Source organism: Conger conger, chromosome 14 (assembly GCF_963514075.1).
Source record: "Conger conger chromosome 14, fConCon1.1, whole genome shotgun sequence".
Lineage (NCBI taxonomy): Eukaryota > Metazoa > Chordata > Actinopteri > Anguilliformes > Congridae > Conger > Conger conger.
Genome location: NC_083773.1, coordinates 21895308 through 21909699, shown reverse-complemented (window position 1 = coordinate 21909699; position 14392 = coordinate 21895308). Strand labels below are relative to the sequence as shown.

Genomic DNA, 14392 nt, shown 5'->3' with positions numbered 1-14392 from the left:
GTGTGTGTGTGTGTGTGTGTGTGCGAGCAGTGTCGACAGAAGCAGTGGGAGACAATACTGCCACTCACACACACGCTGCTTCTTCACAAGAAAAACACGCCAATAAACTCTCACAAGCAAGGCCAGCCTTGCCCATGAAACCAGAACAGAGAAACACGATTCTATTACAATACAACAGAAGCTAATAGATTCTGTTACAGTATTGGCAATCCAATCCAATGGCTGCCGATAAATTGCACTTTCAAAGTCAGTATATCTTTCATCTTTCCAAACATTATCCTGTCATGCGATCAAATGAAACCCATGAGAAAAATCTCCACTTGGACCAGGCCTACGGTTCTGAAATCTGGGCTTAAACAGTTTTTAGGCACTGCGACACCTGCGTTAAATTATGGTAAAGGTTTCTTTCCAAAATTCTTCTGTTCCAGACACTGAGCGGATGGAGTACAAACTTCAAGGCTGTTTACGAAAGGCACAGCCAAGAGGAGCAGGCTGTGCACTCTCTTTCATACAAGACACCAGGAAGCAGGCTGTGAGGTCACATGACCAATCCACCAAACCAGCTGTGGCCCCAAGCTGTGGGCAGAGTCAAACAGAGTGAGGGCATGGGGGCTGTATCTGTGCCAATCTACCACACGACTACAACCTGCTCATGGTAACCCACCATCCCCTGCTCCCACACACACCCATCCTCCTGCTCCTGCAGGTCTGCAGAGAGAGGCCTAAATCCCCACACTTTAATCCACAGACACCCACTTGGGTGCATGACAGAACCCAGCTGAATCACTGCTGCAGCCTTGGCACTGCAGGCCCAGAGAACGAAGCAGATTTCATCTTGGCTGGAGATTAAAAAAATAAAGATGAAGAGAGGGGGGGGGGGGGTTCAGCACAGACGCCTGGGTGCATTCTGTCATACAGCCACACAGATAAGCCTTTGTACATTTCCCCCTCTTATAGACACTTTTCTCTCGCTCTGTTCCTCGGCCCTCATCGTCCTGCGCCTCCGCTGTCCGCCCCGTAACGGAGAGAACGCAGAAGAGAACGCAGGAGAGAACGCAGGAGAGAACGCAGGAGAGAACGCAGGAGAGAACCTGCAAACACGGCTGATGCAATGACAGGGGAACATCCTGGGTGCTTGACTGGGATACGGAAGGTTGGTGGTTCAAGCCCCAGTTTAGCCACAGCAGTTGGGTGCTTGAGCAAGTCCCTTAAGCCCACATTCTTCCAGGGGGGATTGGCCCCTGCTTAGTCTAATCAACTAAGTCACTTTGAATAAAAGCTTCAACTAAATAACTAATGTAATGTAATGCGATGGATCCCAGCACCTGGTCTAATGCCAAGATAGCAGAACAGTCTGCTGTCAATGACACTTCCTCCCCGCCCATGTCCCATGCAGTAGCCTTTCTGTGACTCCCAATGTTGTGTCTGGCAGCCTAAGAGCATAGGCACACAACATGAAATAGACATGAAGTCATACAGGATATGACCTCACAGCCGAACAACAAACACTTCAAGAGTTGTGGAACATGAACCCCCCTTTTTAAAAACACAGAGGGGAGAATATACACCCAGTCTTGCCCAATTCCGCCCCGTTCAAGGTGAGGTAAACATGGAGGACATATTGGACAACTCGAGCACCCAAAATCCTAAAGTAGTCTTTTTATGCAATGTGCAGATAAGGTCTGACTGTACCTTACCCTTCTGAAGCCTCTTTTGGGCTTGTCCTCGACTAGGACAGAGGGTGTCACATAACCTCCAGAGAGTTTGAAATATTTATGGTGAGCATCTATCAGATGACAGTTTTTATTCCACCAATGCTGCTTTTCAAAATGGCTGAGCATTCTTTAAGAAAGGGACCATATATTTCTCATTTAATGCTCATTATAACCCCATGATGACTGCGCACAGCATTTTCATCTGCAAAAACGTAATTCAATTCTCTGACCACTTCACTGAAAAGTGTAACTGCATTGTGTGTATGGTTCAAATATCAAGATATAACCAGACAAGTCAATGTAAAATTAAAACTCAAGCTCTCTCTCTGTTGGCTTACCGTGTTAAACACACCGTTTCTAAGTGTCAAAACTGTCTGCGAAATGCCTACACTTTAAAGTAATGTCACGGCGACCCTCTCACCTCTTCTGTGAAACGGGATCAATGGCACATCCCGTGAGACTGAAGTTTCGCCCGGAGCGATACTGATACTGTGCTAAAATCGGAGCTCCGACACGCCTGTGGCAAGCAGCTGTGACCACCCAGAGACTGAAGCGCAATACAAGTGAGACATAACATCAGGGCATGCCATATTAGACACATTAGAGCAGAATCACAATGAACAATTTAGCCACTTAGCAGAAAATTGCGAGGTGATACACCAACACCGATTTCATATCGTAGGCACACTTCATAATGTGACACACATCAAAACATAAATGTAAGCCATTCTTGAAATCTCTGCTGAATACAAAACAAACACAAAAAGTATCACTGGAGAGCCTTTCTTTGTGATACATTCCGTGGATATTTTCAGAACTGGCCCACGAGCAGAGAACAGAAAATGTTTGCAGAGTAAATTTCAGCTGGGCAGAAAAATGAGAACAAATCTGAGAGGTAATTTTCCATATATACTGGACAGTAAGTAAACCACCTTCACAAACAAAAGCACAATCAATACACTTACTTATTTTATTACGTATAAACTTATTTTATTACCTCATTTTTGTATTGAAAATGCAGTTAGACTCCCAGTAAACACAGGACTCTCTCATTCACAAAAAATAAAAGATTCTCCCAAAAATGTTGTGGTTTTTATTTTTAATGACCAGTACATTTTGAATTTAGTATACATTTTACAATATATTAAAAAGTTTTAATCAGATTTTACAAACAACCTATCTTTGAATGAATACTCTAAAGAAATGTCAAGGACAAGGAGTTATGATTTATGTTAGAGCGTGACAGCTGTGTGTGCATGCGGGGTCTGCACTTCAAAACAAAGACTCAGACAGCCAGACTACAAAGTGCCAAACAGTGACCTGAACAGACAGGCGTTGCCCATAGTGCCTGAAATAAGGTCACTAATTTTATGCCTTTTCGCCTCTTTAATTGGTGTTAAAAATAAAGCTGTAAAAAGGTGGGCCCAATATGAGCTGAGTATTTAACAGGATAAAACAGAAGGGATGACAGGAACATTACAGCCAGCCATAAATATTTCAGCTCCCGGGAAAGTCAAAGGCAGAAAATCTAAGAAATCAAGTGTAAAAAAACAGTGTAGAATGTAGCCTAATCTAAAGTAAAGATGAAGAAAGAAGCCCCGCAAACAGGCACTGATACACACTACAAACAATAACTAATTTAGAAACATGCTGAAATTCCCCCAAGCATTGCTGATGTGAAGGTCGCTCTGCAGCTGAAAGAGCACTTTCCTGCCACATTAACACTTGTCACAGGCAATTGAAAAAAAAAAAAAAAAGAAATCCGGAATTCCATTCCCCAGCTGCATTTTACAGAATTCCGGAACTTTCTTCTGGCCCTTCCAAAAAAAAACCGTGCAAACATTACAGTGTAAGGCCCAAGGGCTTTGTTCAGCTTTGTACCTATATTTCATTAAATAGTGTTAATGCAAGCACGCGCACACACACACACACACACACACACACACACACACACACACACACACACACACAGACACACACACACACACACACACACACACACACACACACACACACACACACACGTTCAAAAGGAAACGAAGCTAATGCAATTCATAAAGCCTACAGAACTTCCTCCCCAGTTGTTTAGTGCTTGAGGAGGTTTATGTAAGGAGCTGAGCAGTGGGTACAGTAGTTCCTCTGGGAGTCCGCACCAGTGACCAGTGGATGTCTGGACGGAAAGGCACACCTGGGGGTGGTGAGACATTAAGAAAACATGCAAAGGGCCTGTCAGGAACCAAAACACAGTTTAGCGTAATTAACCGAGTATGAAGTTCAAACCACAGCAGTAGAAGGTTTATATTTGTACGAGGAAGTGGTACTGGACAACATGTTCCTACTGGGTCACATGTCCGAGGGTGGTGAAGGAAGCCACGCCAAAGGCTTCTTCTCCTCTGAACAATAAGCAGGTTGTTCTCTCCCCTGGCGTGACACCCTGGCATGGTTCTGCCTCGACCCACAACACACGGCCTTCATGAGGCAGCACTTTCTATAAATGGCCCGGCGAATCCCAGCTTGTGTAAGCCGGCAGCACAACATTCACATCTTTAACCCTTTGAAGTGAAGGTTTATTTTATTTTATTTATTTCCAAAATTTTAAGTCAGTGTTCTACAACCCTATTGCTTTCAATTGGCAGTAGTGGTTGTGACACCGCATTAGAATGTTCAGTTAAGAACATTATAATCGCATATGTGATCTCACACATTCAAGGGTTAATGGTAGAGTTTAGGGTAGTAAGTACAGTCTAAGCATCATAGAGACTTAGAGAGTGAGATATGAAATACAAGGCAGAACACTGTCAAGCTTAGCTGTTACATGGTGGGACAAGGATGGCAAATTGACTATTCCAATGAGCCAAATGAGGACTCTAGAAAAAAAACTTCAAGTATGGGAAAAGACTCCTTGAGCCAAATTCTGGGGTTTGTCTCAGCTGGTTGACCACAAAAACAGTTATTCCCTGTCCAGACCTCCTCTCTTTGTGGTTGAAAGAGAAAGGCTGCTTTGTAATTTGCTTTTCCCTAGCCGAAATCATTTGTGGTATTCTTTGCTAAACTAATTAGCCCACAAAAGTTCGGAAAACTATTACAATAGAGGGAGAAGTGGGTGACCAGACTGTGAGAGTTTGGTTCAGAGTCACCTTGACAAAATGGGGCAGTTTGGATTTGCTCAGCCACGACTGTAATACCCATAAGAGCATAAACATTCCAGTACATCTCCAACATAAATGAATGAGCATGCAATGCGATGGCTTCATCTGCACCCCACAAAGTGACGTCCAGTCATTTAAAACAAAACACCACAATTCAGAAGAGAGCTTATTGCGGATTTACATTGCATAACATTTATATTTCCAGAAAAAGTAATAACTTCTGCTACTGTACAATCCATCCTTAATAACCTGAATCTGAATACGGCTGTTGCCTCAAGAGACCTGGCCAGAGAGCGGGAGTACAAAACTCTGTCACCATTCATACCCCACTGGGCTCAATCTGACCAGCCAACCCAGCCACAAAGGCCAATCTTTATGGAGTTATTCAGACAAATCTGCCTTTTAAATGAGCAGAGGCAAGCAGGCAGTGAGGGAGGTGTACAGAGGGCAGGCAGTGAGGAGGTGTACAGAGGGCAGGCAGTGAGGGAGGTGCACAGAGGGCAGGCAGTGAGGGAGGTGCACAGAGGGCAGGCAGTGAGGGAGGTGCACAGAGGGCAGGCAGTGAGGAGGTGTACAGAGGGCAGGCAGTGAGGGAGGTGAACAGAGGGCAGGCAGTGAGGGAGGTGTACAGAGGGCAGGCAGTGAGGAGGTGTACAGAGGGCAGGCAGTGAGGGAGGTGAACAGAGGGCAGGCAGTGAGGGAGGTGTACAGAGGGCAGGCAGTGAGGAGGTGCACAGAGGGCAGGCAGTGAGGGAGGTGTACAGAGGGCAGGCAGTGAGGGAGGTGAACAGAGGGCAGGCAGTGAGGGAGGTGTACAGAGGGCAGGCAGTGAGGAGGTGCACAGAGGGCAGGCAGTGAGGGAGGTGTACAGAGGGCAGGCAGTGAGGAGGTGCACAGAGCCGGGGCAGGCAGTGAGGGAGGTGCACAGAGCAGAAGCAGGCAGGCAGTGAGGGGAGGTGAGCATAGAGCCGAGGCATCAGCCTGCTCCACCAGGAGCTCAGAGACGTGCGTTTCTTAGCAGATGCATTATGTCATCCTTGTAACACTTTATAATTTATACCCACAATCCCCAAAGCGAGCTACGCTTTTCTGTGAAATAAGACAGAGTGGGTAAGGGAGGGGGTACATTCCGGAACATTCATAACCACTATAGGCTGCCAGGAGAGAATGGTGGAACGCTTTGTGGGAGACAAATAAAATGACTCCCCAGCACTTGAAGCACTTGCAATTAAAAGAACCAGAAGCTCAATTAATGAGAGCAAATTTAAATAAACATCCAGTTAAATCTGGCCAAACTGCTTCCCTCCACTTGCAGCAAGCTTGCTTGTCCGCTAAATGTGCATGAACATCAGTTTGTGGGGAGCACCGGGCAGCGCAGGGTGAAGTGGTTTGCCTCTGTGCGTATTCTACGTGAGGGGGGTGACCTACAGTATATTTATGTAGAGTAAGCAGATCAAAATCTGCTGCGCTGGAATATTCCCAGTCCTCAAATCTTAACTAAGATACAGGGATTCAAAAGCACCAATCCCCCACTGCTCCACCTGGAGCAGTTTTCTCCAATTTATTTTTGTTTCATCTTCATTACAAAAGTAATATTATCTTGACTTATTTCAATGAAAAATAAATAATGTCACCACGCTTCCACAAATAGAAGGCAAAAGTGAAGAGTCAGCAGTCAGCTACTTGCATTCAGTTTACAGACATGACCTTGGAATTATAAGGTTCCATCTGAGTTCTGAGTAGTTTTTAAATATTGAGCTTCAAAGCTTTCATATCCTCACACAGCAAAACTGAAATGCAGCAGAAATGACTTCTAAGAGAGGGAAACTTGAAATCCATGATATCCATTTTGAGTCCTCATAACTTCTACAGTACATAATTTTGGTTCCAAGATTCATTTGATCATTTGTTAGTTGGAGCGAAAACCAAAAACCTGTCCATCTCCTTTGAACTTCAGTCTTGCCACTTACCTTAGTTGTTTGCAGCAGGTTTAATGATCTTGCAGTATCTTGTGTTTAAAACAAGCCCCTAAATTAACCAAAAAGCAGTCAAACCGTCAACCCGCCTGCAAAAGACATGGGCATGAAATCAACAAACACAGAATTTGAATGAATGGTGGCTGTACTGGAAGCCTTGTAGTGTAGCCTCTGTGGGAAAGGAGAGTGGCTCGTTTGCAGAGGCACAAGAGTCCGGGGGGTTTATCCGATAATACAGGAGCATAATACAGACTTTTGGTGTCCTTACTTGTCCTGACATTTTGACCCTTTACCTGTGTACGGTTTGAATTAGACCATCTAAATCCATTGCATGAATAACACAGAGTTGTGTCAACAGTGAATGGCATAGCAATCAACCTACTGCTGATTTAATTGGGAATACGTGGCAGTTCCATGGAACCAAGATGGTGGTTGTGGTTCTACCAGCAGCCACAGCAAGACCAATGCAGTGATATTCCTCACACTATTATGATGGATCTACAAGACACAGTAAAGATTAAATGTAGAGCCACCCATATATCTGTCTATGAGCTTCACACACCCAGTTCCAGATTCCCTACTCTAAAACTAATTGGAAGATTTAATTTCCGTATAGTCGTATTGTGGACTTAGTCAGAACGGTGCTAACAGCGGTCGCCGATGTCTATCAGAGTCGGACCACAGACAGACTGCTGGGAAAAACATAAGCAGTCTTCAGGCTGTTAGTGTATCTGAGGATGTTTACGCTTATAAGGTTTCCCTCTCAACGTCCTTTGAAGAACGACGTTGCCGTGAGGGACAGGCCAGAAATTCTGCTTCTTCCTCTCTGGAAACCAGAGGTAAGAAAACAAAAGGGTATTTTTCATGGGTATTACTGGCAAGCGATGACATGCGATCATACGGGCCAAATGAATCTTCCAGGACGACAAGATGGCCATTCACGCATCGCCACCTGGAACCATTGGCCAGAATCAGCCCTGGTAAAACGCAGATTTGATACCAGACAATGTGGCTTAACTACACCCTGGAACAGTGCTGTAACACCCAGGAGCTCAAATATTTTATCTCGGATATTTAGTAAGCTATTGAGCTCTCAGCTAGTAACAGCTGGCCTATGTCAACAGAATTATGAAGTAGCTGCCTTGCCTTTCTGGAGTAACCATTGGTGAATTAGAAAGAAATTGACAGCAGTGTTTTGTGGAACGGTGGTGAAGCTTAGCTTCAATATCTGACCGATCTTCCCTCAGAATTCATAAAGAGACTGATAATGCAATGCAAGACGTGATGTTGAAATTTAAGGGACTACATTTTTACATCATTCCAAACTGAAAAACAAAGAGCAAAAGCAACAGGTTTCTTCTTCATAGGCCTACCATATCTTAAAATATTAATTAATTAAGATTCATTTCCTTCAGTTTTTTGGATATAAAAATATCTCACTCACTCACACACACAAACAGGATGTTGTATTAAGTTTATTTTTCTCCATTATGAAGAAATAAATCTTGCACTTGGGAAATATGGGATGCTAGCAAAAGTTGTTCTTATTCAGGAAAATATATATTTCAGCTGCATTCCTCCACTAAGATAAATAACTGTAGCAGGAAAGATATTTTTCCCCCAGAGTGCTGGTGGATTCCAACTGCCCCTGAACGGAGGAACATTCCAGCAATCGTATGCACATTTAAACCAGGCATTTAACCACAGGCCCACCCCAATAGACCCTGGCAAGCCGTTATGACACCCATATCTGAATCTGCTGCAATATCCACCTCCACAAGGGTGACAAAAACAAGTCCACCACAAAAAAGGCCGTTAGCACAGTTATTTTCATTAAGCTGGAACCAAATGTGTACATGGAACTCTATTAGTGAGTTCCATTTCACAGAGTATATTGGTACAAGAAAACAGAAACACACAATGGTTTAACAGTGCATGCTGGGAACATTTCCATGGTGTCAGAAATGAAGAAGGTTTTGGTGCAGTTAACCGTGCTTCTCTCCGCTTTCGGACACCGAGGCTGATGGTGGAAAACAGGTCAGCGATTAGCGCTGTTGTTTTTCAGAACGTTCCCTTTTGTGATGAGAACAAGAACATGCGGGAATGGGTGGGGCCAGAGCCACACAGGAGTTTGAAGATCTAAGCTGAAGGGTTTGGACAGATGCAACAATCCTCATGTTGCGTTGGTGTGGGATATCTCCCTTACAACACACACAACTTTTTAAAATTATATTTGGCATTAAACAATTCTTAGCAAATTATTTACAATCGACATGCTGCCAGACCCTAAAAGGGATTCATGCCACTGCCACTGAATGCCAATATGCTTTAAATGGGATTTGCAGAATAATGTGGGGGTTTTTTCCCTCTAGGTGCAAATTTGCTACACACATACTCACAAATTATACCATCACAAACATTGGAAAATTCAGTTTCCGTTCAACAAAATGGCTGACGTAACATATTTTCTGCTTTTCTCTATCCACAATATGAAGGTGCTTACCAACAGTGGCTTAAGGTTCATTACTATTTTGCATTCAGGCCATCATTACCCACAACTGTCCATTTAAAAAATTTAATTAAAATCAACGCAACAAGATGTACGCCTCACTGCTGCCAACCACAGCTTGGTGAATATCAAACAACAGCGAACACACAGTCTCGGGTCAGACAGTTCAGAGTAAGGTTTGCATGCCAATATCCAAATAGATTAAATCTAGGTTAAATAGAGGGTAAGTTCAGGGTGAAACATCAGCAAATGAATCAATGTTATTAGAATCTAAATAAACTATGTATTTAATTCCTACACATTGAATGTTCTCCGACACAGCGCACAGAGTTGTTAATAGTGAGCAAGCAGAATACATCTGCGCTCAATCATATGGCCCCAGCCATTCAATTTTGCCTAAAAATACACCAAACACTTTGTGCTCCTGCTTTGCATTTTAATTTGCATTTTTGTAAATCAGTTTGAATTCAAACAGAGTCAACAAATAGTCTCTCTGTAACACCTTATAAAATAGGTAAGGTAAGATGCACCATAGATACAAAGGCCATTCTGGTGGCCAATAAATGTAGTAACATATGTAGTAACCACTGCATTTAGGCTACACATGACGCAAATCCCAAATAAAGTTCCCGGTACCTCAGGTACTGTAGAGTGGACGGGTAGTGAGGCGTCCCCTCTGTGCAGCGTCTCAGAGTTTCTACTGACAATTATTTGAGCAAGATTAACATGCATGATAAAAATGTCACAAAGTCAGCATGGCCGACTTATCCTAATACAGCCAAAATCTTGCAGAAGAATTGAGACTGTGGTTTTGCCCTTTTGGGGAAACTCTGAGCTCCTCCTAAAACAGATTTCCGCATTTCCTTTCTGACAGGAGTTGCAGAACAATGAAAACGATGAAGGCATAGGGCAATAGTTACAGTTGCTTTACAGAGATAAAGGCTCAATGGAAATTTTAAAAATCTGACTGTGCTTTTAACCTTGAGGAAAGTACAACAGATAAGGTTTGTGGCCATATATTAAGACGGTATAGAGGGTTTTGCATGAACTTCTATTGCTTTTACATTGCGAAAAATTGATGACAGTGGTGTAAAAGCCTTCAGTCCAGCAAAATCAATGATGGCACAAAGGCGCATTCTTTGGTGGTCCCTCTGCATTTACCCTGGTGAAAGGAGGGACAGGCTCGTAACAAAGCAGAATTAAGACACTGGGCCATCTATCAGACTGCTTTTACTGTGGGGCAAACAGCCTCTCAGGCATCCGCACTTGACAAGGGTCAAACACACTTCTCTCAGACACCTGGCCCACCCCCTCCATCTCTGGCCTGATGTGGAAATGCAGACAACATCCTGAACTTCCAGGGCTATAGAGCAAGCATTTATTTTACTGCCATTTAGCCTGCACTCTAATCCAAATACATTTTTCCATTTTTATATAGTATCCATATTCATACATACCGGACATATGCTGAACCAATTCAGGTTAAGTACCTGGATCAAAGGTGCAACAGCAGATTCAAACCTCCAACCTTTAAGCTATAAATGGTTACCTGACCGTGACACTACATTGCCATCCTAAGCCCAGGTTTAAGAACGTGTGGTATCAGAGTGAATTTAACCCAGAATATTTAACCTGCCATAAACAAGGGAAGAGAAGGGATGATCATGTCAGGGAGGCAGACCATTTTGTTCAAAACAAGATCCCTTCTCCAGGTGCTCAATGTTTCACGCTGCTTGCGCAATGCTGACCTACTGCCCACTCCAAACACGTGGATTCAAAACCGGAGGCCCTGCGCAATCAAACCATCACACACCTGAGGCACAGGATAAAGTCTCAACTATAGCATTCCACCAACACCACAGCTGACCCCCAGATTTTACAGGCAACATTGATCCAGCTGGACGGAAATGTGCCTTATCATCCTCCTTTGTCCATTTAAAACAGACAGCAGAGGACATGCAAGAAGATGCAGGTATGGGCACAGGCTTTCTGCTGTTGCAGTACAGTTTGAAAAACACTCTTGCATCCACAAATCATGCACGACAGGCTGGTACAATATGATCTCTTTGATCCATTACAAACCCATTACAAACCACTTTCTTGGGTATCCAAGGTCCCTGCAATTTAATTATAGAAGACAATAGGGCCAGGCAGTTGCTACGCCATTTAGATTAGTGTAAAAACGCTCCCTGAACAGTTTTAATGGCGACTTGCTTACTGCTTCGCAAACTCGAGGCACTTTTCTATAGCTCCTAAAAATGTAACGTTAGGCTAGCCTACTATGTAGTATAGTACGATTGCCGGACGATGTAAAAAGGTACCTGTTCATTCGCGGCTTTTTTATATTCATAACTACTGTGTTGATCCTTTTACTCACTGCTGAACATTTACTTAATGGAGATTTTGAGAGTATCGCCTGAATAAATGCGTTGCATTAGGTAACTGATGAAGGGTTGAACGTAGTGAGCAATGCATCAAGCGAGATCTGAAATAAACACGCAACAACCCAGAGAGCAGTAACTTCAGAAAAAAATCGCCACATGAGGAGTCTCTTGGCAACAAAAACAAGAGTTGCTTCTTTAAAGCCAATGTCAACATACGCCAGATGGGCTTGAACTTAAATCAATAGGCTATATAAAAATATAGCCTACACTTTCCAATCAGCTGGAATAACAGTTACTCAGAAATTGTTGCTCGCACTGCATAAGATACCGTATCATGGCCATGAATATTCAATTCAATATCATTTCCCAGAGAAACTATAAAAAACTGTGTATGATCAGAAGTAAATAACTTGGGCTACATCACGATATCATAATGTGACAGTAGAGCGAGCGTATAACAAAGAGCCCAGTGGTAATACTTACGGTGTGAGTGTTGTTGGCTAACCGCGACTCGTAGCCGTGAAGAGCTTTGCATGCGTCTCCATCCGTATCTAAGCTTCTCTCCTCAACTTTATGATGTCCTTCTAAATCGGAAAACTCCCCGGTCGACCTTTCTTTAATATTGTGAACACTACCTAATTTTCGGTTCTTCACAAACCTTGGACGTGCATTTCCCGTTAGACTATTTCGCTCTTGAAAATCAGAGCCAAACACTGAATTGAGCAATATAACTAATACGCAACAGTGCAAGAGACTCATTTTCTTGTTCTTGTTTTGGTTTCACTCAACCTGAAGTGCTAAATGTCCATAAATTAATCCCTTTTCGTTGTTCACTACAACACGTCCTCTGCCGAAACTACCATTCATTCCACTTGTCTTGCGCTGAGCGGTGTGATCATGATCACCAAACGCAAAGCAAAGCCGTTTGCGGGGGTGCGTCTCTTCAAACCGCCTTGACTAAAACATTATTGGTTGCGTTCATCGCAAACACTTTTTCAATTGGCTTTTCGAAACGTCTCTCAAATGCAAATCGCCTGCAATGACCAAGCATGAGCTGTGAGCTTCAGTCTTTTTTTTTCATTTGTGGACGACTGTTGTTGTTCCTAGAACCACGCCCTCTGGAAAACCGGTAGTGATTGGCTGGGCCACCACGGATTATTCTGATTGGTTGAAGGAGCTTCGTTCAGGTCAGGTAAGGCTGCAAATGCCGGATCGGGCCCCAGAACTGCAGATCTAGAATCAGATAACTTGACCGCAACCCTTAGCCAAACCATTGTGAATAAAAAGATTAATCCGATTCTCGACCAGTAGTTAGAAGTAACCCGCTATAGCAGTCAAAATTCTGCACTCCTGAAATGAGATTCCCATCTGAAGGCGGTTTTCCAAGGTAACCCCTGTACGTGCCTATTATGACGTCACCAACGGTAATCGTCCTCATGCACACAAATGCCACATTCTAGACTCCTTTATCTGATTTTGAGAGATTGTCCATGCTCATCTACTGATTTTCTTGAAATAATAATGTGCATTTATTTCACGACAGGTGCCCAGTGCAGTCCTTAAAGCAATTTTGGTTGCTTTTACAGCATACAGCACCTAGAATCTGATATAACTGCCCAGTATTACCAATAAGAATAGATTTTTGTTGAATACAAATATTGTGTGAGCCACTGCTGCATCATGGGAGACAAGTGGACTGCCTTCTTGTTACTGAGTGGCAAGCAAATTAATCTCTTGTTCTGAAAAAAAAAAGGGGGGGGGCACTTTAACCTTGGTGAGACAAACTACCAGCCCTTATTCAAATTGTCCGTCAATTTGCAGGGGTTCAGAGATTGCAAATCTCTATCAGCTGCTAGAGGGGGCCCCTTAATCTCTGTGTATGAATGCAACCCTGTAGCACTGAGTCTGCACATTAAATCTGGCTGAACTATAGGCTACTAAAAGAAGCACTGAGGTTGGGATAATATCCAGCGACAAAGTTCCACCTGTGTAGATGGCTCTCCCAGAAGGCCTCCCACCAGAAAGGCTGAAAGATCCATGAGAAATCCACCAGGAAGCAGAAAAAGCTGTAAAAGAGATCTACCAGAGCAGATAAAGCTGAAAGAGATCCACCAGAGCATAGAAAGCTGAAAGAGATCCACCAGGAAGCAGAAAAGGCTGTAAAAGAGATCCACCAAGAAGCGGAGAAAGCTTTAAGAGATCCACCAGAGCAGAGGAAGCTGAAAGAGTGTATTCTTCACACCTGCAGTACACCAGGTAGTTCAACAGCAAAAAAAAGTCCCCTCTAATCAAATGGATTACGCTCAGAGATGCAAAGGAAAGAGTGACTCATGATCTGCGAGGACTGATAAAGTGGTTGCACACACCAGACGTGCCATGTTCTACAATTAAACTAGATTTAACGCATTTGCAATATGGTTCAGTGGATAAAGTATTTACCCAAAACTCAGTCAAAGTAACACACTGTGACAATGGCCCATTGTAGTTTTTAAAAATAGGAAAAAGAAAATGTCTAAATGTAATCAAAAGCTGTTAAGGCTTAACAGGACCACTAAAAGTAGCACTAGCGAATACATGGAGACACACACAGTCGTCTCTTCAGTGTAGGTATTGGAATAAAGTAACCACATGATAAAAATGATTCAGTTCAGGGGCACCA

At 43.3% G+C, this 14392-nt stretch overlaps 1 protein-coding gene across 1 annotated transcript in view; it reads right to left on the bottom strand.

Annotated features, from left to right (window-relative positions):
- sort1a (sortilin 1a) overlaps positions 1-12717 on the bottom strand; it is a 42789-nt gene extending 30072 nt beyond the window's left edge. The window contains exon 1 of the mRNA XM_061220526.1: positions 12217-12717. Within this exon, the coding sequence (XP_061076510.1) occupies positions 12217-12492 (276 nt within the window). The 5' untranslated portion in view covers positions 12493-12717. The remainder of the gene's footprint in view (positions 1-12216) is intronic.
- Positions 12718-14392: the final 1675 nt, after the last annotated feature.